This window comes from Aspergillus puulaauensis, chromosome 6 (genome assembly GCF_016861865.1).
Source record: "Aspergillus puulaauensis MK2 DNA, chromosome 6, nearly complete sequence".
Classification (NCBI taxonomy): Eukaryota; Fungi; Ascomycota; class Eurotiomycetes; order Eurotiales; family Aspergillaceae; genus Aspergillus; species Aspergillus puulaauensis.
In genome coordinates this window covers 419,241-445,523 of record NC_054862.1, presented here as the reverse complement: position 1 = coordinate 445,523, position 26,283 = coordinate 419,241, and the positions used below count along the sequence as shown (strand labels likewise).

At 49.8% G+C, this 26,283-nt stretch overlaps 11 protein-coding genes across 11 annotated transcripts; 6 read left to right on the top strand and 5 right to left on the bottom strand.

Annotated features, from left to right (window-relative positions):
• Positions 1-1,362: 1,362 nt before the first annotated feature.
• Positions 1,363-2,496, top strand: APUU_60191A (oxidoreductase, short-chain dehydrogenase/reductase family; the record flags this gene model as incomplete). The annotated part of the gene is made up of 4 exons (XM_041707008.1): positions 1,363-1,417; positions 1,495-1,933; positions 2,006-2,250; positions 2,309-2,496. The coding sequence occupies 4 exons, from the start codon at positions 1,363-1,365 to the stop codon at positions 2,494-2,496; spliced, it is 927 nt and encodes a 308-aa protein (XP_041559337.1).
• Positions 2,497-2,896: 400 nt separating this feature from the next.
• Positions 2,897-3,139, top strand: APUU_60190A (uncharacterized protein; the record flags this gene model as incomplete). Its single annotated transcript, XM_041707007.1, has 1 exon — positions 2,897-3,139. One exon carries the CDS (start codon positions 2,897-2,899, stop codon positions 3,137-3,139), a length of 243 nt encoding a protein of 80 aa, XP_041559336.1.
• Positions 3,140-4,940: 1,801 nt separating this feature from the next.
• On the top strand, positions 4,941-6,002 carry APUU_60189A (VIT1/CCC1 transporter family protein; the record flags this gene model as incomplete). The annotated part of the gene is made up of 3 exons (XM_041707005.1): positions 4,941-5,010; positions 5,069-5,441; positions 5,498-6,002. 3 exons carry the CDS (start codon positions 4,941-4,943, stop codon positions 6,000-6,002), a joined length of 948 nt encoding a protein of 315 aa, XP_041559335.1.
• Positions 6,003-6,205: 203 nt separating this feature from the next.
• On the bottom strand, positions 6,206-6,817 carry APUU_60188S (DUF4202 domain-containing protein; the record flags this gene model as incomplete). The annotated part of the gene is made up of 1 exon (XM_041707004.1): positions 6,206-6,817. One exon carries the CDS (start codon positions 6,815-6,817, stop codon positions 6,206-6,208), a length of 612 nt encoding a protein of 203 aa, XP_041559334.1.
• A 735-nt stretch (positions 6,818-7,552) lies between these two features.
• APUU_60187S (uncharacterized protein) lies at positions 7,553-9,071 on the bottom strand (the record flags this gene model as incomplete). Its single annotated transcript, XM_041707003.1, has 3 exons — positions 7,553-7,633; positions 7,685-8,322; positions 8,435-9,071. 3 exons carry the CDS (start codon positions 9,069-9,071, stop codon positions 7,553-7,555), a joined length of 1,356 nt encoding a protein of 451 aa, XP_041559333.1.
• Positions 9,072-9,740: 669 nt separating this feature from the next.
• Positions 9,741-12,401, bottom strand: APUU_60186S (putative C6 transcription factor; the record flags this gene model as incomplete). The annotated part of the gene is made up of 4 exons (XM_041707002.1): positions 9,741-10,824; positions 10,887-11,649; positions 11,703-12,201; positions 12,255-12,401. The coding sequence occupies 4 exons, from the start codon at positions 12,399-12,401 to the stop codon at positions 9,741-9,743; spliced, it is 2,493 nt and encodes an 830-aa protein (XP_041559332.1).
• Positions 12,402-14,219: 1,818 nt separating this feature from the next.
• On the top strand, positions 14,220-16,210 carry APUU_60185A (uncharacterized protein; the record flags this gene model as incomplete). The annotated part of the gene is made up of 3 exons (XM_041707001.1): positions 14,220-14,614; positions 14,667-15,269; positions 15,331-16,210. 3 exons carry the CDS (start codon positions 14,220-14,222, stop codon positions 16,208-16,210), a joined length of 1,878 nt encoding a protein of 625 aa, XP_041559331.1.
• Positions 16,211-16,741: 531 nt separating this feature from the next.
• Positions 16,742-18,197, bottom strand: TIM54 (Tim22-complex subunit TIM54; the record flags this gene model as incomplete). The annotated part of the gene is made up of 2 exons (XM_041707000.1): positions 16,742-18,048; positions 18,110-18,197. 2 exons carry the CDS (start codon positions 18,195-18,197, stop codon positions 16,742-16,744), a joined length of 1,395 nt encoding a protein of 464 aa, XP_041559330.1.
• A 491-nt stretch (positions 18,198-18,688) lies between these two features.
• Positions 18,689-20,174, top strand: AIM24 (AIM24 family protein; the record flags this gene model as incomplete). Its single annotated transcript, XM_041706999.1, has 5 exons — positions 18,689-18,890; positions 18,955-19,073; positions 19,129-19,200; positions 19,260-19,597; positions 19,652-20,174. 5 exons carry the CDS (start codon positions 18,689-18,691, stop codon positions 20,172-20,174), a joined length of 1,254 nt encoding a protein of 417 aa, XP_041559329.1.
• A 749-nt stretch (positions 20,175-20,923) lies between these two features.
• Positions 20,924-22,576, top strand: APUU_60182A (MCT family MFS transporter; the record flags this gene model as incomplete). Its single annotated transcript, XM_041706998.1, has 4 exons — positions 20,924-21,221; positions 21,311-21,417; positions 21,475-22,064; positions 22,138-22,576. The coding sequence occupies 4 exons, from the start codon at positions 20,924-20,926 to the stop codon at positions 22,574-22,576; spliced, it is 1,434 nt and encodes a 477-aa protein (XP_041559328.1).
• A 367-nt stretch (positions 22,577-22,943) lies between these two features.
• Positions 22,944-25,294, bottom strand: APUU_60181S (kinesin family protein; the record flags this gene model as incomplete). The annotated part of the gene is made up of 3 exons (XM_041706997.1): positions 22,944-24,503; positions 24,559-24,968; positions 25,024-25,294. The coding sequence occupies 3 exons, from the start codon at positions 25,292-25,294 to the stop codon at positions 22,944-22,946; spliced, it is 2,241 nt and encodes a 746-aa protein (XP_041559327.1).
• Between the last annotated feature and the right edge of the window lie 989 nt (positions 25,295-26,283).

The following is a 26,283-nucleotide window of genomic DNA, read 5'->3' as shown; positions in this document are numbered from 1 at the left end:
CAGTAGAAGGATTTACCGATATTCATCAGATACTAAATGATATAATGCTATTACATACTCGATGTAGCCCTGGATTGGAACATTCCAATGTACCCTGTCTAATCCAACATAACTGTGGAAAGGTACTATGATCAACTGAGGAAAAGAGGTACATCAACCAAGTCCTATTCATAACAGTACTTCGATTGATACACTAGTGATAAGTGAGCTTTAATACTTTAATCATGTAACTCTAATGGTGCCAGACCCCCTGACTATATAAACAGTGAATTGTTTGTCTTGCCACTTTGACTGTGATGATGATGGTGAAGGTAAAATACTCCCCTTCACTGCCGTACTCTATGTCAATTGTCAACTTCCAGCCTCGCCAAAATAACTTACGTCCATGGCGATTACGTAATAATAGCTCCACAATATTCACCGAATCATAGTTCATTTTCGCCTCGCTTACGACTAGCGCGTTCCCCTGGCCTCCTCTCGGCCATAAATACCTCGTCCCCCCAGCGCCTCTTTGAACTTCTTTCTTCTTTTTTTCTTCATACTTACCTTGTTTGGGTGGCTGCGATCAAGAAGGCGGTCCACCACAGATTGGTCCCTGCATTGCACAGCGCGGCGGAACGGTCTGTTCAACGGCCTTCGGGTCATTGACAGGCGTATTCTTTGGCACTTTCCTCTCTTTGAGAGACCCCTTTTCATCAGTTCTTGAGCCAGTGGCTCGAGGGTGGAGAAGAGGTTGTAGCTTTTGCAGTAGTAACACCGTACGTAATTGATCTCGTTGGAATGCGTTCTAGACACATGTTAGAAATGCGACTGTTGTTTTTGCTTTGGACTCCTTCAGTTTGTACAAATACGCGAGGCGGGTTTGTTGGTCCGTTAGACGTTGGCTGATTGCGGAGGTGGTTGTGTTTCATCGTCACGAAGTCACGATAGATAGATAGGCTTTACTTCTGTACAGTCTTCAGCTAACCTCAACGAACTGTTGATTCATTAAATAAACGTTCTTCTATTTGATCCCATGGCTTCGCCGAACTACTAAATCGTCGTGCGACGACGTCATTGTTTATCCTCAACTACACAAAACCTCAAAAAACGTGGAAACTTGATCCTCTCGGCCAACACTTTGTCTCAATAGCTCTAACGCTGCCGAAAGAACATGAAAAGGCACGAAGGGGCTGTTTGCAGCTCTGACTTCATAAGGGAGCTATTGCAGCTCTCGAGGATTAGTATCAGACGTCATACTGACGACCCTGACGGTCTCGGCCAGGATGAAGTATAACTTCTTCCAGCGACAATGTTATCTCTCGTATAACTCGCAGTTCTTACCTTCTGTATCTCATTATACAAACTTGATCGATTGCCACCATGGAGCCAGAAACGCAAAAGCCCTCTCGTGGGCCCCAGTCCCAATTCCAAACAGGTGAGCAATCAACAAGAACACAATGCATTAACGCCGACCAACGCCTTCAAGCGCCATCTAACAAAAACACTGAATAGGCCATGAAGTCCCCGTTCAGCAGCAAAAGAAGCCGGGTCTCCAGTCCCAAATGGAGAACCCCCAACCCACATCCACGCAGATTCCCTCGGAGGACCAAGGATACCAAACATACAAGGCCGCGGGCAAATTAACAGAGAAGAAAGCCATTATCACAGGTGGCGACTCTGGGATCGGGCGCGCGATCGCGATTCTGTATGCGATGGAAGGCGCTTCGAGCCTGATCACCTATCTACCCGAGGAAGAGAAGGATGCACAGGAGACGAAGAGAAGGGTAGAGGAAGCTGGACAGAAGTGTTATCTCCTAGCCGTGGACCTGCGCACCAAGGAGAACTGTAAGAAGGCCGTTGAGACGGCATTGCAGTCGTTGGGTGGGATCGATATCTTGGTGAATAATGCTGGGACGCAGCATATGATTGATGATATTAAGGATTTGGATGAGTGAGTTGTTGCCGAACCCATTCTTTCTCAGCAGGGGAGTATGGGTTGTTCTGACAGCATCTTCTACTCCAGGGCTCAGTGGGAGAGTACATTCGACACCAACATCCACCCCGTTTACTACATGTCCAAGTATACTCTGCCGCATTTGAAGTCAGGCTCAACCATCATCAACTGCGCCTCAGTTAACCCATACATCGGTCGACCCGATCTTCTTGACTACACAGCGACCAAGGGCGCGATTGTTGCGTTTACCAGAGGGTTGTCCAATCAGCAATGTAGCAAGGGCATCCGGGTTAACGCCGTGTGTCCGGGACCAGGTGTGTCAAGGGAAACATTTGACAGACGACTCTGGATTACAAGCTAACAGTCAGTTAGTCTGGACGCCTCTAATTCCAGCAACCATGAACACATCCGCGATCGAACAATTCAGCGGCACGCCGATGGGTCGTCCGGGACAGCCCAGCGAAGTCGCGACGTGCTTCGTTTTCCTCGCTAGCCAGGATAGTAGCTTTATTTCTGGCCAAAGTTTACACCCGAACGGAGGAGTTGTTTTGAATGGTTAGGAGAATTTGTGTACGGTGTACAGAGAATGCGTTTTTGTTGCATTTACTATTGGTGGATGCGGACCCATTTTCATCGGCATAATGTGGCAAGGGCAATGAAGGAATGAACAAATGCAATACACTATACCTGAACATCTTCAGGATTTTGCCCCAGTTGCATAATGAGTAACATCAGTCTCAATTGTACCGCGTAGATTGAAAACATTAATATCGCCACGCATTTCTAGAAAATCACCTGACTTGGCGGTTTTATCGTCAATATATATTTCGCCGTGTGACGTAAACCACTCCCGGTTCTAAAATCCAAGATCTTGAATTCATTATTTATTTTAACCTACACTGGCAAAGAACTCACTTACATAAAAACAAGGAAGATATATCGACACATCCAATAACCAAAATGCCTATCCCACTCTACTCGGACAAAAGTCAAACCAAAGACACCTCCGCAAACAACACTCAATCCTCGGCGCAGAGCAGCGCCACCACTGGCGGCGACAACACCACAACCACCAGCTTCGCAGGAAACAGCTTTCCTACGGCAATTAATGAACAAGGTCAGCCTTTGAGCAAGGAGGAGGCTGATCGACTCTATGAGGAGCGCATGGAGGAAGAGTATGCGAAGAGAGAAGGCGGTGCTTAGGACTTAGGTTGACTGTTTGATCACAACATGCTGTGGCGTACGTCTGCTTGCTTAAGGATGGGGGTTTGAAACTGCTGTAATAGAGCATATATCTATATATACTATATATTTACTACCTGATTATGAATATGAATATTAATATCGCCGAGAAATCACGCCTACCGTCTTTGTAAAATCGCTAGTAAGTCGTCGGTGGCGGAAAAAAAAAAAGAAGAATACACCTAGTTTCGAACCGCTGTCGTCAGAATAGGCAACCCGCCGTTTTAGGCGAAACTCAGCCAAATAGAGTCGGGGAGTGAAAAAAAAAACTGGTAGCTTCTCTTTGATTGAGCGTGTCATCCTTAGTGCAGGGGCCATGCTAATCTTCTCTGTATCGTTTCAAATTGACCAAATGCCCGAAGGCAATAGAGACCTGAATTAGTTGAATTATATACCAGAATTCCGAAGAAATGAGCGGTTATGATTGGCGGGTGCGGGTGTGACCCGTGCGTGAAAGAACATCAAAATTGCAGTTGCAGCCTTAGGCCTCTTTATGGGCCAAATCCTGCTCAGTTTCATGATCGCAGTTCAGGGGCAACGAGGCGAGCTAGCCAGATCTCATGGCTAGAATCGAGTTTCAATAATGATCTGCCTGAGACAAAACGAACCAATCGACTGGGCCCTTCGACAAACGGGTCAACGCGCGATCATATGTAACGGCGGTGCGTCTTGCGCATGTTGCGTCTGGGGGAAACTGAGCAACCCCGGGGTTGATAGAAAGTACCAGTACTGGTCCCCCGTCAATGCTTCATCAGAAGTTGCCCGCTAATGCTAGAAAAAAGGATAAGGCAAGGCCCGCGCCGGAAATAATGTCCAAGGTGTAACTAGTTAGCTCACGCCACAAGGGGTTCTTTTGAGACCAGTTTGGATAGAGAGTAAGGTTTCGCTCGCCCGGATTTATTGTGCGCCCTCCTGATGGTGTTTGGCCCTGAGTGCTAGAGTGGAGCTATGTTGGGCAATCGTCCCAGAGTACAGTGATACATACCACAGTCTGGTCCTCTTTCCCAGAAAGTGCTTGATTGACATCCTTGACGAGCTCTTGGGTCAAATAGCCCATCGGCGAGATCCTCACCCGTGTCGATCCAACGTTTCTGCCGTTTTCTGCCGTGATGTTCGCCCTGCCCGACGATTCACCGAGATGAGACGGCACCATAGTCCATACCCACCATCCAGTGCATCCTGAACCCTAATTAGGGATTGCGAGACTGAGCTGACCACCTTGGAGGCCAGGCAAAAGACCGAAAACCCAGTTCAACAAGATCTGGCCATTGACGACGGACACGAATGTCATCATGCAGCATCAGAACTAATCATGTTAAACTGATTGGTAGCTGTGCTCACTGCCTTTGTGTGGTGTTCGAGCAGATCATTGTTCGCTGACAATTCTATCGATGGTGATTGGTCGAGTGGGGGTGGACGCGGCGAGGGCAAAGAAAAAAAAGGAAACAATTGGGAACACCAAATATGCACGTCCATAGCTCGGAATTAGCAAGACAGTGAGGATAAATATCTTGCTTCTGCTGCTCGATTGTTTCCCAAAACCTTTTTTCAATCCACTTGCAACCCTTTACCCGACATTATTTGGACCTTCGGTGCTGAAGATATCCATCGAGATTCACTCTAGCGCAGTGACGTCAGGAGTCCAGACTCCAAAGCTGCATTGTTCCTAATTTGGACGATTCCAACGGTCAGCGCTGCAAAGAAAGGCCCTGGGAATTGCTTCCAACAACAAATAAAGAGGCCGAACAGAAGAAGATACAAGATGGCCCTCTTATTTATCAAGCAAAAACTATTTCCAGAGAGACGTGTGAAATCCACGCAACCAAACTACAGTTCGTAACCCCTACAGCGAGGAGATCTGGGGACAGAGGGTCGCTAACAGTCGCACAGGGAAACCGTTGCTCGCGACAGAGGAAGAAGACGACTCTGCTACCATCACAAACAGCAGCAACGGAAGCATGGATCAGGACATAGAAGGCCAACGATCTAGATCATATGGATCGTTCCGCGATTCTTCGCCATCACCCTCCAACTACGATGCTGAAAGCACTGGCAGCGGTAGCGCGCGGGCTCGTATCGATCCCCGTATCGTCTCGGATGCTATTTTAGGTCTTTCGGACGGTCTGACAGTCCCCTTCGCCTTGAGTGCTGGTCTCTCAGCGTTGGGAAACACAAAGGTTGTTGTGCTCGGTGGGCTAGCAGAGCTAGCGGCAGGCGCAATCTCTATGGGTTTAGGAGGATACGTTGGAGCGAAGAGTGAAGCGTATGTTTTTAGTTTGATTCCCACGTCAATTGCGCCGAGATATTAACTTTCAGCAGAGAGTCCTACCAGACCACCGTCCGCGAAACCGAAGACCTCATCGACTCATCACCCTCTGAAACACAAGCCATAGTTTACGACATTTTCTCGTCGCACGGTGTCCCCGAGGATGCAATCGCCCCTATCAACACCTCCTTACACGCCTCCCCAGACCGACTCCGCGAATTCCTCATTACCTTCCACCACAAAGAATCTGAACCAGACTGCAACCAGGCCTGGACAAGCGCGATCACTCTAGCCCTAGGATACTTCATTGGCGGGTTCATCCCGCTTGTTCCGTATTTCTTTGTCAAGCATGTGATCTTCGCGCTGTACTGCAGCATTGCGGTTATGGCTGTCACGTTGTTCGTTTTTGGCTATATCAAGACGGGCGTTGTACGAGGTTGGCAGGGCAGTGAGAATATCTTTGCTGGAATCAAAGGAGGAATCCAGATGGTTGTCGTTGGAGGTGTCGCTGCTGGCGCGGCAATTGGACTGGTGCGGTTGATAAACGGAGAGTCATAACCTCCACTCCTCTCTTTCATATCCCAAACCATAATCTTCCATCATATAATAGCATAGCATAGCCTGGACCAAATAGAAGTCTCTCCTGTACAATAGTTATACCCAAAAATGCAACAACTCCGTATAATCCGCAAAAGGGGTTTCAAGGAGAAAAAAAGTCTATGTTCACAGAATAAGAAAATTCTCTTTATCTTCAACCCCAATCAAGCAGCAGAATCATCCGCAAGAGCCCGCCCAACCAACTCCTTACTCTTCCCACTCAACTCCATCCCCAGAGCCAATTCCCTCCCCCTCTCACTCATCTTGGCCCAAGTCCTCCTCAAAATCCCAATAACCTTCTCCTCGTCATACCCACTCTGGAAATCCTCTAGCTGGTCCTCCAAAAACACAAGACAAGCAACATCCTCAAGAACCTGCACGTCTGCATCTTCCCCGCTGGACTTCAACCCCTCCTTCCTCACAAGCGCCGCAACCCGTTCCGCAAAGGGCTCTTCATACCCGGCTTCAACGCAGAACCCACGCGCAATTTCCGCCTGCCGCCGCGCGAGGTGGCTGCGCCAGCTGTGGTACCCGATCTTTGTGGCCGGGAAGTCGGTGCGCGGGACTTCCCAGCGACGGAGGTGTTGGGCGCGCACGGCGAGGCGGAGGGCGTCGGAAGCGGAAGGGGAGCGCAGAGACAGGTATTTTGTCATTTTGTTGGCGTAGAGAAGTTCGTAGGGTATTGGGGATTGAGATTGAGGTGGGGTGACTTGTTTAGGGTCGGCGGAGTGCGCGGCGTCGATTAAGGTGAGGGTCTTTTGGTAGGGGTCTGCCATTTTTGGTGATTTTGACTGTTTATTGTTAATTGGAGGTAGAGGATACGTCGGAAGTAGGGGCGAAGGGATATGGGTTGTGAGGATGGATGAGGGCGTATTATATACTGTTGTTGCGATTGGCGGAGACTTGGGCCCGCTTTACCGAAGGTTACCTTATCTAACTATCTGGAGGGGGAAACACAGCATGGTCCTGCTAATTGAATGTACGCGTCTACTACGATGAGAGCGAGTCTGATAGACATTTTGATTTCTATCTATCTGCTTTGTACTGGTCGCCGCTCAAGCGACTCCGAATAGGCGTCCGTCGCTATCGTAATGCGTCGAGACAACAAGAGAATATCAAATCGAAACCCGACCAACGGATCCAGTGTCCATTAGCACAAAATGGAAAAAGAAAACATTACAGCATTTGATGTTTCTGCCGTTCAGAAGACGCAGAGAAGCCAGAAAGAAACCTTCCGCAAATGAACCAACCCCCAAACGCCGTCCGATCAAGTAAGCCGGGTATATCCAGCACCGTGATGCAAATAAAAAAAATGTACTGAGAATAAGCCGACAACAAAAATGTCGTCGAGCACTGTATATCATGTCTTTCCACTGTAGCCAGCGACAATGCGAGCAGTTGTAGTGGATCTGTAACGTAGCTATGCTCAAGGCATAGTAGAAGAGAACGTGAACGGGGAGAGATGAAGTATGTAGTCTGCTTTTGGCCCGCAAAGATCCCGTCATAGTTGTTCACCTCGCACCAATCCCGAACATCCCGACTCCATAGCTACCCCCTCTGTCCGGAGGCGCAGGAATTTTGGAGACGTGATCCTTCAAACAAAGGATCAGCATTGATAAGCATCATGCAGCCGCGGCTCATACCTTCTTCCGTTTTTTCTTCCCACCCCCGTCACTGTTCGAATAGAACCCGCTCTCATCATCATCATCCGCGTAACCCTCGCCGTATCCCACAAAGCTATTGTCATCGTAATTCCTCTTGCGCCCCCGGCTCGGGCGACTTCGGTCTGACTCTGCTGTTATCGGTGTTCCATTCGGCTGGGCGCCAGTTCGAACGGAATTTTGGGGAGCAGCAGGCTTTTTCGCAGCTTCCCCTATGCTTGTACTCTTCGTAGGCTTGTCATGACCTAGCATATCTTCCCAGTAATCGTTGTTTGGTACAGGCCCAGGCTCCATTTTCATAGCTTTCATCTGTAGGTTGTGTAGCGCTGAATCCATATCTGCCACCTTTATTTCCTTGCCAAAAACTTTCTGGTTTTGCCACTCTTCTTCGGGCCACATCGTCATCTGTCGGAGCCCACCAGGAGTTGAGGAGTCGTGCTTCACCGGTTTATTCCGTCCAGATAGACCTAAGCCTTTCAGCTTGCCCTCGTATGACTTCCGAAGCCGATTGATCTTCTCTCCCGTGACAGGGTCATTTCTTGCAACCGATCTTGCTACAGGTCCTAAACCATACAGCGAGATTAGGTCGACTGATGGGTCTGGTCCAGTCGCAATATGGGCTGTAAAATTTGGAAGGCGAGTGTTAACAAGATTTCAATTCAAGTAGAGATTGCAGAGCATTGTGAGGTGCATGAGGGGTAACAACCACAGCAAGGACTGGGGAGCTCTTACAGCTTTTGCAAAGATGGTAGGCGGACGAGAATTCTTTCTGCAAGGATTCTAAGCTCGGCCAGCTGGAATTAGTGTGTGCTGATGGTTCTGTGTCAAGCTCCATGGCATCGCCATGGGGAACTTGGGAAGAGCCGCCCATCTGTGCAAAATCCCGTACCCCTGTTCCTGTCTGAGGGGATTCCGAATTCCTGTCATGATCTGTCCGCCTGTGTTCTGATTGTTGACTCGGCACAACACTGGCACCAGCCGGGCCAGGCGCTCCTGTTTCTGATATCCCTGTGCCAAACGACTTATCGGTATGGTCTGGGTCGACGCTGCTGGCTGGGGTTGGAAACGAGTTTGTTATGCCTGCTGTTGGCTGCTGAGAGGTCTGAGTAGACATGGGTGCGGAGGAAGGCGGAGATGAGAGGCTAGCAGGTTGTGATGTCGCCTGGTTGGGTAATGCTTGCATGGATGCGAAATCGGAGGCATTGTTCGGAGCGCTTACCGACATCAACGGAGGCGATGTCGGCGTCTGGGGAATCTGATCGGGCGTAATAGTCGGTTGTAAGCTGTCTTTGAGAGATGTGAAAGGAGCAGGAGACGACGGTGAAGGGGGCCCTGTACGGAGTGGTGCCGAGGGGGTGCGATCGGACATAGGAAGTTTTTGGGAGGAGGGAGGGAGGGAGAAACGACGGCGGGAGTCTGGATAGCCTGATCCTGTAGCCCTACAAGAAGACCTCAATCGGATACTTGCAATATTGTGACGGATTACGGCAATATCAGACCACGAGAACGGGAGGGACAGTCGGTCGACGTTCGCTCGAGCGAGGTTGGGACGACCGTCTTAGAAGTCGCACATGCCAGTGAGACCGCTCTGAACGCCAGCAGAGTTGTCGCTAAGGTGACGATACGATCAAGGAAGTCGAAAGAGAGGAGTGTCGATAGTCAGTGGGTTGGGGATGGTGGGCAGATTGATGACCCTTTGATCTGCGCTATTGAAGTGAAACCGGCTGGGACTTGAAAGAGATGTTGGATGACGGCAAGAGGCCGGAGTGCACGTGACGAGACGAGCGCCCTTTCTGGATTCGGAACTTGGGGGCGTCGGACCCGCCTGGAATTTTACGGTATTTATATTTCATACTCGTGTAATATATCGTCCATATGCATGATCTTTGTTCGCCACTAAGTACTACTTTCGGTTCGTGCTTGAGAAGTGCGCTAAGTATAACTAATAGATTACCTACGTTTTTAGGAAGTGAAAATGTATACTCCATATGCCCTTTTCATATATATGTATATATTGGGAAGTCCTTGTTTGGTCCTCTTATGATTGGTAATGTGCTGTCGCAGTTTGCATCGCGAGCTGAGTAGTGACATCTGGAATGTGGTCTGCCAGCGAATCCATCAATTCCAGCTGTTCCTGCTGACTTAGTGTTCTCCCTCTCCACGGGGTTGCGGGATACTCCCCGTTGAAATATTGAGAGTACTGATCCCCAAGAGTATCAACCCAGCTCATTGGATCCGCTGTTGCGTCTGAAAACGCCAATGGACCGCCCGCGGTAGTCGAAGAGAGTGAGAAGCTAGGGTCCCAGCCCGGCAACCCAGGAACAACCGAGGGAAACGAATTAAAAGGCGTGGATGGATCGAAGTTCAGGTCTGACCCCGATAATAAGGTATCATTAGACAGCTCGAAGCTTAATGAAGTTTGCGTTTCGGGTGCTGCGTCTGGTGGGACACTGGAATCCCATGAAGGGGCCTCAACAGCGTTGACGGGATCATTAGGAATATATGATGCAGTTGTTGTTGGTGGGAAAGGAATCGTTGGATCTGCTGATGGGCCTCTAGAGAAAGTACCAGCAGACGCGGTTTCACCGACTGAAGAACCACCCGCTAGGAGATGTTGCGAGTGGATTGAGGCTGCGGTGCTGGCGGGACTTGCTATAGATGGTGGAGATTGTACATCCTGGGAGGATGCTGGTGTTGGATGGCTGGACGGGTTTGAAGGTGAGTGAACGACAAACGATTCTTCAGTGTTGTATGCCCTGAGACATGCGGCGATTAAATTTTCATAGAGCATTCCGGCTGATCTCACTCCTGGCCATCGTTCTGCAGCCAGCATGATGCCCTCTAATGCTACTTCAAGGCTGCGCTCGACTTCTTTCAAATGATGCTCCTTTCTTATCTCAGGATAAGAAAGAGACCAAAGGATAGTATTCAGTGCCATAAAGAGCGACTGGGTAAATATCCAAGTCAAATCAACTGATCCAGTCTCAATTTGCTCTCTGTGCATGAAGACATTGAACACAGATGCTTCATAACAGCGCCGTGCAGCGTAAACAGATGGTTCTGGGATTTGGGGAGATGGCCGATACATGAAAACTATCATGGTGTTCAGCCGGCCTTGGAACCTGCATAAAAAATAATATGTAAGTTTAATTGACGGGGAGAAATGAGGGGAACGTTTCGGTACCATTTTCCGCTCAAGCCGCTTCCTCCATCATGGGTAGGGCACGATGCTACCCACTGATCCAGTTTGGCAAGCATTTGGGAAAACCATGGGTCATGATCGTCAACCGGAGTATCTCGTTTACTCAAGTAAAGGGTTCTTCGAATCTCAAGTTGCAAAAGGCGCATTTTGAAGAAGTGTATGGCAATACACTTGGGAAGGATGGGTTTTGCATCAGGATGGATCCCCTCTCGAGTAATATACTTATCATCCACTGGCTCGAAGAACTTGACGTGGATATTATCATGACTGACCGAGTAACAACTCGGGCGGCCCAGACTATGCGAGAGACCAAATTCCATTGACGTAGTAATCCAAAATAGCCTCCTCCGCATGTCCACTTCCAATGGGTCCAACTGTTTTCCGGTGCGCGACTGCGTTATTGTTGCTTCTTCAGTGAGTCCAAGATCCTGGCATAATTTGATGGCCATGCCAACGACCCAGTATGCGGCGGTTCGCGTGGGTGTTAACAGAGAATACTGGGCTATTAAAACCAGACACTGTAATGATTTGAGGTCCATTCTTCGGAGAGAGGCTTCGAGAAACGGCAATGCGGCGAGGTAATAACTATCCGCTAGGCCTGCATAGGCCGTGCTCATTTTCTGCATACTTATTGCAATTACCATTCGTAATTGGAAGTTTTGACATGGATCATTAGAACCATTGAACACCTCCTCCACCTCCTGGCGGAAGGTGGGAATGTGCAACGTTGGAAGCATGGCTTGCGCTGGACAGATGGTTAACTAAGTAGATATTCCAGGTAAAGAATTTTCAACGTACCCTTAACGGTAAAGACATCAATGAGTTTATATGTCACATGCTTAAGGGGCAAATCGGGTTGGGCTATGAAGCTGATCATCGGGTACACTTTGGAAGTTGGTTTTCCACTCTCTTGAGTGAATGCGTCCTTGATTTTTTGCGCAGTAGACTCGGGGACAACGTCTTTGATGCTCTTCGAGTGCGTATTCTGCTTAGCCATTTCCATGACCAAGCGTGTGATTGCGATACCACTTGACGGCCCTAGATATCTGGCTTCATCATGTTCTTTGAACCGAATGCGACCGGCTCCACGGACAATCAGTTCTGCATCGGCGGCCTGCTGGAAGTCTTTCTCCTCCTCCTCCAGCTCTTTCTCCAGTCTGCGGGCAGTTTCACGTAATTGGACGATATATGTCCTTGGTATTGTGCGCTTCCGGGTAGAGTCGTAATACACGCATTGTGCGTTGGTTCGGTCGCATGGGCCACATTTTGGGATTCTGGGATCACATTTGGATTTGCGCTATACGAGTTGTTAGTGAACCGCTCCCAGAACTAACGGAATAGATGGCGTACCTGTCTGCACCTGGTACATGCGGCCAGTGTGTGCGCGATTCGACCGTCGAAGCTAGGGCTGGACCCGTCGGTTGCTTTGGATGGTGAAGTTTCCCAAGGGTTTGTAAATTGTGGTTTTTGAGAGGCTGGATCGCGCGGGGATGCCATGGTTTTTTATGAGGGTGCAATAATCGATCGGCCAGAAACAGTGGGGGGTGGGCGTTGTAAAGCAGACAGTATCTCTCCGGTATCCCATACAGCCTCTGAAGTTGCGGTAACCCTCTCTCAGTTTACTCTGCGAGAAACGGCTTCAGGTCAGGCCATCAGGCACAGGCGACTGTGTGATACGAATTAAAACCCGGGCGAAATTGCGATCTCGACATAGTCATGTTCGGTTCAACAAGGCTTGGATGCGCGGCGTCGTCGAAGGAATGGACGAGGGTCGTACGAGAAGTAAGGTGCAGTTGACCCCGAGTGTGAGTTTCAAGGCATCTGATCGCTCGATTGCCAGTGTGATCAGCTCTGGTTGACGTTTCTGGCAACGGGGGTGGTTGTCGCGAAGAGGGACGAAGTTGACGGCCTTCTGGCCTGGGCCCACTTGGTGGCCGATTTGATCGACACAGATCACACTCGACGACAGCTACTGAAATTCGCCAGTGGCTGACGAAGTGAAGCTGAATGCAAGATCGCAAAAGGAAGCAGGCCAAGTGCCGGGTAATTATGGAGGAAAGAAAATCTACGAGGCTAAAGCTTGCTTCGGGGCACCTCGAAATGATGAAGGGGAAACGGCCCCAACTTAAACCCAACCGGCAGGCCAATGAAGCCTTGCGCAGGTATACGTAATCGCCAGGTGGGATTTGGGCTGCGTTTACACATCCAATGCAGCACACTGCAGATTCAGATCCAAATCAACACCGATGTATTTCTAGTCTTACCTCTGCAGCTTAAAAAATATCCGAGCTGCCCAACAACACTGTGCTCGCAGTGGAGAGACGGCCGGGCACGCACCGCCAGGATGTGATCTAGGCTACTCTTGGGGGCGGGGTGGTGGGGTGGAGGGAAAGAAACCGTGGAATCTGCGCGTTGTCTACCGGTATCACTCGAGTCCAGATGGCGTGCGCTTTGTTCTGAGATGGTTATAACGCGTCCAATTAGACAAGTTCTTAGCGTGGTTTGCGTTCTCTTTCATTCCAGGTTCCAAGGGGGCTGTGTAGTCTCTGTTCGAGCTGTCCATAGTCCGAGGGAGGAAGCTATCACGTGCAAAGAACCCTTCCCTTTGATGGTGCTCGTGACCTGCCATGTTGAGCCTAGCGTGGCGTTGATGTCGCGGGGCAGTTTCTTAGTAGTACGTACTCTGTTCAGTTTGGCCCGGATTCATTGCTTTTTTATTCCGTTTATCTCTGTCCATTGCTTTATATCTGCCTCCCGTTAAGGTTCTGTTGTACCCGACCGCACCGCTCGGGACACGACTCCAAGGTATGCCCTGTCTGCGGCTTAAACCTGCCTTTGGCCTTGTACCTACTGGAGCTGCGCTTGAAACTCACCATGTGCCGAACAGGAACTATTAGTTTATCCCCTTCGAAATACGCCCGGCCCTCTCCACTAAACCTTGTTGATACTGATCTGCGATGGAACTCGAATCTCGTCCGTTCTGATAGCAGCTCTGGTTCTCGACTTTTCAGACTCCGACTTTTATCCAGCTGCATCATCCTGACCCGAGCCATCCATCCGATCCTCCTATAGAGCCACAGCATATACCCTAAGCGGTAAGTAACTAGTAACGATTCTCTTTATTTGATTCTATACTTCCAGAGCCTGAGTAAAGTTTGCGTCTATTCATACTTTGCAACCAACCAATTTCCGATGGAAATGATCCTGTATTTAGAACGTGGGAAAGCCACGCCTCCGTGGACTGTTGACAGCTCAGCTAGCCTGTGAGCTCTGTACTGATGATTGATTCATTCGCAGGGAACATGTGCAATTAGAATGTCCGATCCCTCATTCTTGGATAGACCACTGCTCAAAGTCAGTCGGCCAGTCGCCGCATGCTCAAGATGTCGAACAGCCAAGATCAAATGCGACGGGAAGCTTCCCGCTTGTTCTGCTTGCGAACGAGCAGGGAAGACAGACACTTGCTCGAGTAGCGACGAGTTTCCCCGGGGAAAAGAAAGGAGCTATGTTGGTTCCTTGGAGGCTTATTGTGAGCGACTCGAGAGGAGAGCGGCAGAACTCCGCCAGCGGAAAGAAATGCTCACCGGTGGTGAAGGAGGCGTCATCCACGAAAGCTCAATAACTTCCACTTCGTCTACGGGCTCTGTCACTCACGCACATCGCCAGGAGGTATCAAATATAGATGATCTCGTAGGAGACTTTGGCTACCTGTCGGTTATTCCTCGAAACACTGGTTACTGCCTCTACTGACACCCGGTTCAGATCCGTCAGTGCGACATCAAGAGACTTCCAGGGTATTACATCCAATACTTCCTTCGCCAACCTGCTTCTATCTGTTTCTCTTGGCGAACCGATCCCAAGATCTTCACCTCGGCCGCTACCACCGCGATCCGAGATCACTCCGATCATACAGCATTATTTTGACACTTTCTTTGTTCAGCTGCCCTTCTTTCAAGAAACAAGCTTCTGGGCCTCGGTCGATACTGTTTACCAGAATGGCGCGCACTTTGCAAAACCATTTGACAATTGGATCGTGAGAATGGTGCTAGCTACTGCGTATGGCTCCATGTCTAATGCATCAATGGATAGCAATCACCGGAAGGCCATACCTCTTATCCAAGAAGCATTACAGTATGCTGAAGACGTTCTTCGCCCTGGGACTTTGGTTGGAATCCAGGCAATCATGCTTCTTGCGCAATATTCTCTTGTCGACCCTGCCCATTTTAAGACATGGTACCTTGTTGGTATGGCCGCCAGGGTGCTCGTCGATCTGGGGCTGCACCAAGATCATCATTCGGAAACTGTACCCCCCGAACAGCAAGATCTTCGACGTCGTGTTTTCCATTGCGTTTACTCTCTTGATAGGTATTTTCCCTTTTACTGCGATTGACTTGGGTTGACGGCGCGCTAACTGGGAAGTCTATAGGGCCACGAGTGCCGCTATGGATAAAACTTTCTCTTTTGCTGATGACTCCATGAATGTCGCTCTCCCGTCTTGCGCAAGAGCAGACCAGAGCTATATCTTTTCTCGCAGTTTGGAGCCAGCCTGGAATATCGTCAAAATTAGACGTATACTGTCTGGTGCTTACGAAGAAAAGTACTTTACTGCGATCGAGACCTCTTCCCAGACTCCGCCATCAACCTGGGTACTTTATTCGCAAGCAACTGAATGGTTCAATAACTTAACCACGAAGAACCCATCACAATTTCTCCACATATTATATCGCTTGGAGTTCCTCTACGCAACCATCATTATCCTCTCACCGTCAACCCGTCACCCCCCGCCTTGCAATTATAGCAAACTACTTCTCTTCAACCGCTGCATAGATTATGTCCGGCAACTGCACCAGATGCTGGAAAACCAGACATCATTGTTCATGATGACTTCCCTCGATCTTCAGCGTGTTTATCAAATCAGCCGAAAGTTCATCAACATACTCAGTCAAAGTGCCGACGTCCTAGTGGGCCCAGTCCCGGCTATACCCCAGGTACCTGGCGACTGCTCTAGCCCTCCGATTTTGGAATTTGAAGACTGTCTACAGTGCCACGAGCGCGCCATTGAGCATCTAAACCAAGTAGGTAGCCTCCTTCAATACGGTGCTCGAAAGTGGAGTCTCCACCACCTGCTGCAGGATTTTCTTCAGCTGTCTACGCCCGTCCGCGCCCAATTGTTAACCCCCACTATGAGCTATACTTCGTCTTTACCAGCTTATATTCCTGAAGGACCTACAGTGCTGGCCCCAGCTGATTACCAATATACTAATAACTTCAACTTCGAGAACTCAAGCCCAGAGAATTATACTTAAATGACTGGACTTGGAATGTGATTTTGACCCATCCCACTTCTCAGAAAACGTGCTTCGATTCATTTTCAAGTTGGCTTGTTTACAGTCGTCGCGAGCAGCTCCTACCGATGACCATTGAGATAGGGGCACTTGGACCTGAATAACCGTTTTCTTGCGCGGCAGAGTTAAATCTCGATAAACGACAGCGACTGGGTTATGTATCGGAACATTCTAATCATTTGATGGGAGCTATAATATTGAATGTATACTTGTATTTTTTCAGCGATTTACCGAAATGATACCCGATCTCTACAAAAAAGGTTAAAAGGAAACTAAGCTGGCTTAAATGCATGAGAGATTTCTAAGAACAAAATATACATAAATTATTGTACAATGTAGGAGTAGTTGATAGTACAGTCCTTATCCCTCCCTGTGCGTCCAGCCAAAGTCTATATATGAACGAACATAAATTCCTCCAACCTTCTAATTAGGAAATCATCATAAGTTGGCCCTCCACAGCGACCAATAGATTAGCAAACGCTGAAACTGGCCTTACGCGTCTTCCCCGTCGATGTTACCAAGGATAGGCTTCTTCCCAGCGAGCTCTGGATCTTCGCCATAGCCATACTTGATCCACATTCGTTGCCAGAAGGGAACAGTCGGGGGTCGTTCCTCGCCAAGAATATACTCGATACCCTGGTCAATGCGCTGCGCACGAGCTTCTTCTTCGGAAGAGAGGAAGTAGCGCTGCATGCGGCTTGCGATGCGCGGGTCTAGGACTATGTCGCTTGCCCATTCGCGCTCTCTCTCTGGGTTGGTCTCGTCCGGCTTATGGACGGATTTGTGCCAGTCCTTTTCTTCGTGTTCGAGTTGCGTCTGCTGTTCATAGACCCCGGTGGCTGAGGGCTGGATGGCGTTGGAGTCGTTAGGATCAATGGATGACTCAAACTCGGAGTATGGGCGCACGTAGGATGCGAGAACGGCTGCTGCGACGTCCCGGCCGACCGAGTCGGCGACGTAACGCTGGTTCAGGTATCTGTAGATTCTGATTGGAGTGTTCAAGAAGCCGAGGAGGTGTGGGAAGGAGATAGGAGTGGAACCGTCGAGGGTTTGTGGAATGGATGGTGGGAGGCTTTGCGAGGAGTAGTCGACAGGCGTGATATAGGCGGGAGTTGGCCCCTTGGGCTTCTCTGGTTTCTTTTCCTCTTCCTTCTTTTCCTCTGGTTTATCTGGGGATGGCGCATCTGCGTTCCCTTCGGCGGGTGCTGGCACTTCGGGAACTTCAACAACGGGAGGTTCTTCCGGTACCGGCGGAGGGTCAATTGGACCAAGCCAACCTTCATGCAGACCGCGGATATACTCCTTCCAAGTGTGACGACCGATAACAAGGTCTCCCTTTGGACCGGGTTCATCTCGCACGCCGATACTTTTCCTCGCCTCGGCAACGATATCTTCCTTAGTGGTCTCTTCAACAACGGTGCTCGCCTCGCCTGCCCGCCGTCTCTGCTTGCGAATATGCTCCGCATACGCAGCCCTGACATCGCCTTCCCTCCGGCCCTCGATAACGTTGTAATCCAGCGCAGCGGCCACCAGAATCGGCTTGACGTACTCCTTGAAGTGGTCGCGGGCATTTCGGAGCCCGTCCCCGGGTGGCGCAGCCAAGAACACAGTCAACTTTCTTCTCGTCTCTTCGATGGGTAATGACTCTTTCGAGAGATGGGCGACGAGATCACACCATTTTTGTTGTGCGCGGCGCTTCTCTCTGCGGTCGTAGACGAGGGCTGCAGTGAAAGAGCCGGTTATAGAGAGAAAAATCATCCAGTTCCGGGAGGGGAGTTTGAAGCGAAAATTGGGGAGTCCTAATCCAGGTATTTGTTAGCAGCTTGTTTCTAAGCAACGCCAGAGCGCAGTGAATCTCACCCATCATTCTCATAGCTGGGTTTTGCGGTTTGGGCGCGGTCTTCGCGGCCTCGCCGGAAGCCGGTGCGGAGCTTGAGGAATCTGCCATGACTGGGGAAGGATAGGGGTATATTCAATTATCGGAGATATAGGAATATACGTCCTAGTACAAGACGCATTGGATTCGTGGGACCTGCGTCACTACTTGTCGTCTTCAACCAGCGGTGCTTGGGAAAAAGTCGGGATCCGCAAAGCTACTCGGGGCCTGGTTTTTCCGGCGTGCCCGATATCTCAGGCACGCACAAGATCTTTTCATTTTGTATTGCTGCGATGGATGCTTTGAGATTTCACGCATTCTACATCCTCCCGAGATAACATGCACAAGGGCAGCAACTGCCCAGGAGATGTTTAACGAGCAGGGCATGGTGCATAGTACAAAAAAACATAGTCGATGCCAAGGCTGATTCTACGCTTTCCCCGATTCGGAATCGCAGGGCCGGGCCTGCAAGGAAGAATTACCGCGGAGGGAGAAGCAACAGACATTCTTCCTAGCTGTCCACTCTCAACTCGCTTCCCCTGGGCAGTTTCTCAGACTGGACAATGGCCCAACTCCTCAGGCGAGGCGTGAGGACCCTCACATGGACCCGAGTCCTCCCTCGCCAGTCGCGACAACCTGCGTCATCGCATCGCGGTGCACAAGCAAGATACGTCCAGATTCGTGCCGCACCCACGGAACGACCTGCGGCAGTCAACGGGAGCAACTTGGCCATTGTTGATACCCCTAGCTCAGCTGAGTCTGCTGGTTTGTGGTCTACTTTCTGAAGGGGAAATCAGTGTCGGTTTGCTAATAAGTCATGGGAATGCAGATGCGCGATTCGATGTCGTCGGAGCACCCTACTCGTTACTATCGGTTTCGCTTTCGGCCTCGCAGAACCTCTATACACGGCGGGGAACGCTGGTAGGACTGAGCGGCAAAGCGGATAATGTGAGATGATCGACAGATGGTTCTTCTTTGCATTGACTGATTGGTGCTGGCATAGGTGATCTCAACCTTGAGTGTATTGGAGCCCTTCCGCCGAGCTCCCGTTGGTGTGCCATTCCTATATCAAAAGGTAAGGTAATTCCCTCCCCTCACATTTCAGAAACTAGGACATTAATTAGAACCGCCCAGGTTTCCTCCGCTAGCCCCGTTACTGCCCTAATTTCCACTCGATCTCCTGTTACATCGTTCGCCGTCGTTCATCTCAATGGCTCCGTGGACTGGATGGTGGCCCAAAGACGCGCACTGCTGGCTTGGACTGGTCGTTCGTTGACTATTCGACCGACAATCAACACAAGTCTGGTTCGTACCCCTGGTTGCGTGGAAAGAAGCCCGGCTAATTTCATGAAGAGTGTCGCTCATTGGGGTAGCTCTGAGGTCACCGGAAGAGGGCTGCTTGCATTGGTTGGAAGCGGTCAATTATACTCCGTTGAGTTAAAGGCTGGTGAGCAATACGTTGTACATCCTAGGTATGTATAAGTATTGCCTGTCATTTTACGATTGTGGGTGCTAAAACTTCGAAGTAATGTCGTGGCCTACTCCATGGGCTCCAACCCCCCTCGCCCTTACCGCTTCAAGTCCACGACCTTGAAATTCCAGGTTCCAGGACTAAAGAGCCTCCCGGCGTTGGTTCAAAACACACAATTTATCAAATCCATGGCAGATACGGATGCGTGGAAAACAGCCATGAAGGTCTTCCATAGACTGCGAACATGGTCGCGGAGGACGATCTGGGGAGACAGATTATTCCTCCAATTCAATGGGCCCTCAACCATCCTTCTGCAATCTCGCGGAGCCCGAGTCAACGAGATCCTGAGCAGCCGCGAGGTTGATGAACTTGCTAGTGCACCTCGAGGCCTGACAATCCTCCCCACAGAATCAGCCGAGCAGCAAGCCACTAGTGCGGGCGAATCTGCAGCTAAGAACGCTCCTGGCTCAAGAACAATTGGGGAAATTGAGCAAGAAATTGAGGGCGTCAGCCAAAGTATCGCAGTGCTCACCAAGGAAGGAAAGGTGACATTTGAGAAGCCAACCCAGACGAGCTAATACAAGGCTCAGAATATGCCCATTTGTATTTCACTCATTGCAGGATCAATGTACTATAGACATCTCATATAAGCCAGTATGGTGGCATGCTCAACCAATATTTATTTTGTCTGCCTCTTTGCCCGTTTTGTTGCCCTCGTCTGTCCATTTCAACTACTGACCATCGGCGAGCTCGGAGTCTCGGACCATCGTTTAAAAATAATTCGGAAAACAACGTCCAGCACCCCTGAAACAGTTAAGATGATGACGTACAAAGATGTGTTTTGAGACAATGCTTGAAATTATGAGGTCGTCACCATTGATTTAATAGGGGACTCTGGACGGAAGGCCCGGAAGTAGGGCATGGCCGAAAACGGGCGACATCTCGAAGCACCGAAACCCCGTGTCTTTCTGGTCGCCATGCAATTTACTGCTAAGTCCATTTTCCTAATTGTTTCTGAATTTTGCTGAAATTTTCCTGTGTAGGTTGCTGGCACTGATCCGTCTCCGCGCAGTGGTAATGGGTTAATGGCTCAGCCCTAAAGAATCCCACCCTTGCTTCCGGTGCCAGGGTTCAGCATCGAATCATGTCTTGTCGCAAGGAATGTCATGTCGCAACGACTAGTCCAGACCAAGCAAAAAGTTAATTCAACCGATACACAATTTCTTCCGCTTGTCGCCCCGTCGCAGGTAGTTCGTCCTTCATGTTATGAACGCGACACTGTCCACGTTGGGCCCCCACAAACTGGTAGACTTGCAACAGGTTCAAGATGCATAACCTGTCTAGCAGCGATGCAGTGACTGTGGACGATTCGTCTAATACGCCTGATAATACTTCACCTACCGGCAGTGATATTGGGTTACACTCACATAATGCTGCACCGGACGAACGACGACACTCGCGCATAGAGCCAGCAGCAACTCCGAATAGCGTAGCAGAATGTGACGAAGAAAAGCCTGCAGTCAGAACTCGATCTCGGGAGTCACCGAATCCAATTGTTCCTCCTTGTGGTGGTCCTCCAGAGGGAGGGCTTCGAGCATGGAGCGCTGTTGTCGGTGGCTTCTGCGGTATGTTTGTTAGCTTTGGTTGGATCAGCTGTGAGTTCATGCCACTCTCAAAATGTTTTAAATTGCAATTTACTAATGCTGGAATATAGGCATCGGTGTCTTCATTGATTACTACAAAGCTCACCAGCTCAAAAATGTAGCCACAAGCGCCATTACATGGATTACTTCGTTGGAGTATTTCATGATGTTCTTTGGGGTTCGTATAGGCAACCTGATATGGATACTAGCATGCTGATTTAGATCCTTTATTCAGGGCCCATTCGTGGGAGTCTTATTTGACAATTTCGGGCCGCGATGGCTCCTCTTAGCAGGCTCATTCTTCCATATCTTCGGGTTGATGATGATCTCCATCTCGAAGGAATACTATCAATTTTTCCTTGCCCAGGGTATCTGCAGCCCCATAGGCACAGCGGCTCTGTTCCATTGCAGCATAACCTCCGTAAACACCTGGTTCCGGCGCCGTCGTGCCCTCGCCCTCGGTGTCACATTCAGTGGCTCCGGCTTTGGCGGAATCATATTCCCAATCATGATCACTCGCATTATACCAGTTCTCGGCTTTGGATGGGCTATCCGAATCTGCGCATTTACCAGTCTCTTCCTACTTGTTATTACCAACCTCACCGTGAGCTCAAGGCTAAACCACCAGAAGAAGACGCCATTATGCCACCCCCTCGACTTCTTCCGCCCTCTCCGTGAGATGCCATTCGTCCTCACCAGCGCAGCAACCTTTTTCTTATATTGGGGCCTGTTCCTCCCCTTCGCCTTTATCCCCACACAGGCCCAACGATACGGCATGTCGGCATATTTGGCGTCATACTTAATCGCCATTCTAAACGCAGGAAGGTCAGTTCCCCTTCCCAGTATCCCATTTAATACACATCGAAGACCAAACAAACCCTAACTTCCCTCATCACAGCGTCTTCGGCCGCATCATCCCACCCTGGCTAGCCGATCACTTCGGCCGCTTCAACCTAATGATCCTCACAAGCATAGTATCCATAATCCTCGTGCTAGCGCTATGGCTCCCTTCACGCACAAACAGCACCGCAATAGTCTTTACAGTACTCTACGGATTCAGCAGCGGGTCTGCCGTGTCACTAGCCCCTGCACTTGTGGCACAGATATCCGAAATCCGAGAAATCGGGGTGCGCAGCGGGACGTATTTTGCCATTGCGGCGTTTGCGGCGCTGACGGGCACACCAGTTGCCGGGGCGCTTTTGCCGGATCCCCTAGGCGGGAGTTATTTGGGCCTTGAGCTTTTCTGTGCGGCGACAATGGCAGTTGGGGTTGTTTTGTATATTTTGGCGAGAGGGGTTGTTCCGCATGGGGGGTGGAGGATTGGGATTAGGGTATAGGGAGTGATGTATCCCATTAGATATACAGATTAGGAGTAATATCGATGAAGGTTGAAAAAATGGCCTGCACCGTTGCAGGCCTAAAATCATGCATCATATATATTGACTATTAGCGCCATAACGCCCTCGCTTCAACAATACAGATGCAAAAATGCATAGGAAATGCACCCTGTACCATGCATGCAGTTGCAAAAAAAAAACAAGACAAAAAAAAAAAGAGGTTCAAGTGACAGAACACCACACCATAAATATGGGGAATGCCAGGGTAAACATAACGCAAAACGCCCGGATAGAAGGAATAAACCGGTCTATCTCCGATGCCTCAAACCAAACAGCAAAAAACAATTTTTAGGTCTTTTTTTCACGTCTATACCAGAACACCGGTTCGCATGCTCTGGACCGTCTTCACTCCGCAGCCCTTCAGCTTGCTCAGCTCCGCGAGGCTGTTTATACAGACCTGCGTCTGCCCATTTCTCTCTAGACTTCGGTCCAACTCGCAGAGACAGTCAACGATAGCCTCTGCCTTCTTGGCACCAACACCCTTCAGGAGCTTGATTTGGCCGACGTCGCGGGAGTTGATAATGGAGAGGAGGTGGATTGTCCGAGGGGAGGGGACTGACTCGTCGTCTTCTCCGTCTCCGGGAAGTGAGTCTAATTCGGGGCTAATCTTTTGAGTCTTTGTGCGCTTCCGGCGCTTGGTCTCTTCAAAAGCATCATCCGAGTCTGCTACGTATGACTCGTGGTCTTCGTAGTCTGCGTCAACTTCATCTGCGGGTCGTTTAGTGCCTTGCTTTGATAATGGCAGTGACAACATGCTACCCAGTCCCCTTTTAGACTCTATCGTCGGGGTGCTGGTGATTTCGATGCTCTGACATGGCTTGGACACGAGGTGCTTTTTTAAATTGTCGATTTTTCTGACGAGCTTCTCGTTCTCCGGGAAGAAGGGAAGGGCTAGTTGATACATTCTTAGCGCTGAGCCGTCCTCGCCGCGGCCCTGGTGCTGCTTTGCCATGAGTAAGTACGATAGACCCTCTGCTCTGGCATCCTCAGATCCCTCGATGCGTTGCTCTAGAAGCTCTAGGCGTCTCTGGACTTGTTCGTCTAGCTCGCGGATCTGTGTTTGCCTTGATTTCTCGCTGACTGCGCGAACGGCGAGTATCTCTTCGACTTTCTTCTCCACTAGCTCCTCGATCCTGGACGAAATGTCCTCTTGATGTTTGGGAGGAGCCTTGTGTGGTTGAGCCAGTCGGCTAGCTTTTGCAGAACGCAATCCCGGCTGCTCAGAGCTTAGTGAAGGCCGACTAGGAAGTTCGGGCTTTTTGAATTGAGCTGAGGTTCTCGGACGTGGCTTGTCTGAATATACACTGAACGCCTTTACCGGCTTTCCATCGGCGGGTTTTGAGGGTTCCTTGTCCTTATTAGCCGCGAGGTTTACATTAACAGAAGCTGTCAATGGCCGGAGAGGTTGTCTTTGGGATGCAACTGAGGGTCGTGGCGCAGCTCTCGGAGGTCCTTTGAAGATTGGCTCGTTTTCTACTTCGCGCAACTCAATTTTCTTGGTGCGGTTGGCGAAATTAAGTGAGCTTATTGTATCCAAATGGTACGATCTAACCGGGGCCAGATTCAGAATCATTACGGTCAACCCATTGTTCTGACCTAGCGAGAGGATTCTGGTCATCTTGGACTCCCTGTATGGGATCCGGTGATGCTTCTTGGTGATTGCTTCCACGCACTGGGCTAGGACGAAAAGACTCTTGTTGATGCTGGCGGATTCCACCATGCGCTCCTTGTCATTGTCCGTTCGACGGTTATCCTCCGAGCCAGCAAGGTCAATGGCAGACGCATGACTGACCCGGGTTTGGTCTCCGGTTGTGATTGCGACCTTCACGCAGAGAATAGCATGGGACCGAGATGAATGCGCGTTGAGCTGTGTTCCGTCAGCTGGGCTGTCACCTACTCAGATGAGCCATTGGAGAACAAACCTTGGTAGCGGAGGTAGATCTGTTGATATTTGCCTGGTCATACAGGGTCTCAAATTCTTTCAAGGTATGACATGGCCTCTCCGTCAAGCCTACAACTACGGTCTTCCCACCGTTGTCCCTCAGCGGCAAGCCCGCCATTGTTCTCTTCTCCGGAGGCTCAAAGAGATCAAAGACCTTGTCATTGTAGATTTCGTAGTAGCTCAAGGACACGTTGACTGAGGTCTCTCCATCGCTATCCTTCTCCATCTTGCGGCTTCGTCTGTATATGCTACTCAGGAGACGGGGGATAGCACCTCTTTCAGCAAGGCTTTTACCGCCCCTCATTGTGTGCGTTTTCCCCGTTCCAGTGACACCATATGCGAAAAGTGTGACATCGAAACCGTTGAAAAGGTGCTTGATGGTGGGAGAAACTGCCAACCCTGTTAGCATACCATGAACCCGAGCGTCAGACTGCACATCACGAACCCTCCGCCTCGAAGAGCTCCTGCTGAGATGCCTCCGCATCGTACACCGCGTTGAACTGAAAAGAGTACTCCTCGTTCTCGTTCTTCGGGTTCGGAATGCGAACGAGCGTATCCCTGTCCCTCAACGCAGCCAGCTTCGATGTATCTTGGGAGCTCTTTCGATCCGCCTTGCTCGACAGAGTGTGCTTGGATCCTGTGTGAAGGATAACATCCACATCTCTCTCCGATTTCAACAACGGTCTAACCCGAGCAACTACCCGTACACTACTCATTGTGAAGTCGGTCTGCTCAAGCTGTGGAGGTACAACAATGAAGGCTCGCCGTGCGCAGTTCGTCGTATCGTCTGGTCCCGGTCTCTTGACAATTTCTATCGTCGCATCGGAATAAGGAGCAGGAAATGACCTGATGGTTCGGCTCAATCGCAGGCAATGCAAAAAAGATGCAAATCAATAGTAGGATTCGTCAAGGGTTTGAACCAAAAGGGGGCTCTAGAAGAAGAAAAATCACGAATTGAAAAGACGCCAAAAGCAACGCGAGAAATGCACGAGGTGTCGGAGCAAGATCAAGAAGATGGCGGCTCTGTGGAGGAGAGATTGAACTGAAGCTGGCGGCGTTGTGGTGCGAGCGCTGCGGTGGGCGTTGGCACGGCAACCTCAAGAATGAACACCATAGATCTCACCAGTGTATTTTAACCCCGACGACATCGATAAGACACTCTCGTTGGTTTACAGTAAAATATGAGAAAGACGGAAGCTGCCATTAATTTTGTTTTGAAACAGCATGGAATAGTAAAACCACTACAGTACACTGAACATTGCTATCCTTCGATATATATATAAAAGGAGAGAAGTGGGGGGTATATTCCAGCCTCATCATACCTTGGACAAGATGTACCACTCCAAATCGTTCAGTAATATAGTAGTCTAATATTGATTAAACTCACATGGAATACGGTACCCGTAAAAGCCACTTCAATGATATGCCTCGTCTCACCTGTGTACACCGCAATTGTATGTTTTCAGGACTGCAAGGTGAGAATCAGGAGATCACGGACAACAGACAAAAAGCAGGCCTGTGTTCTCAAATGCATTCGAGTCACGGATAAATCTCACTCCAATCCAAACATCCAGAGTGCTGCCTAGATCTAGAAGAGTGAATTGATGTCGATGTGAATCGGCTACGCTGCGGGGCTCTCTGATTGGCGCAACGCAAAGGCCACCGTAACCCGACCTCCCACTTGCTGAAGTTCACCTCGGGCTGC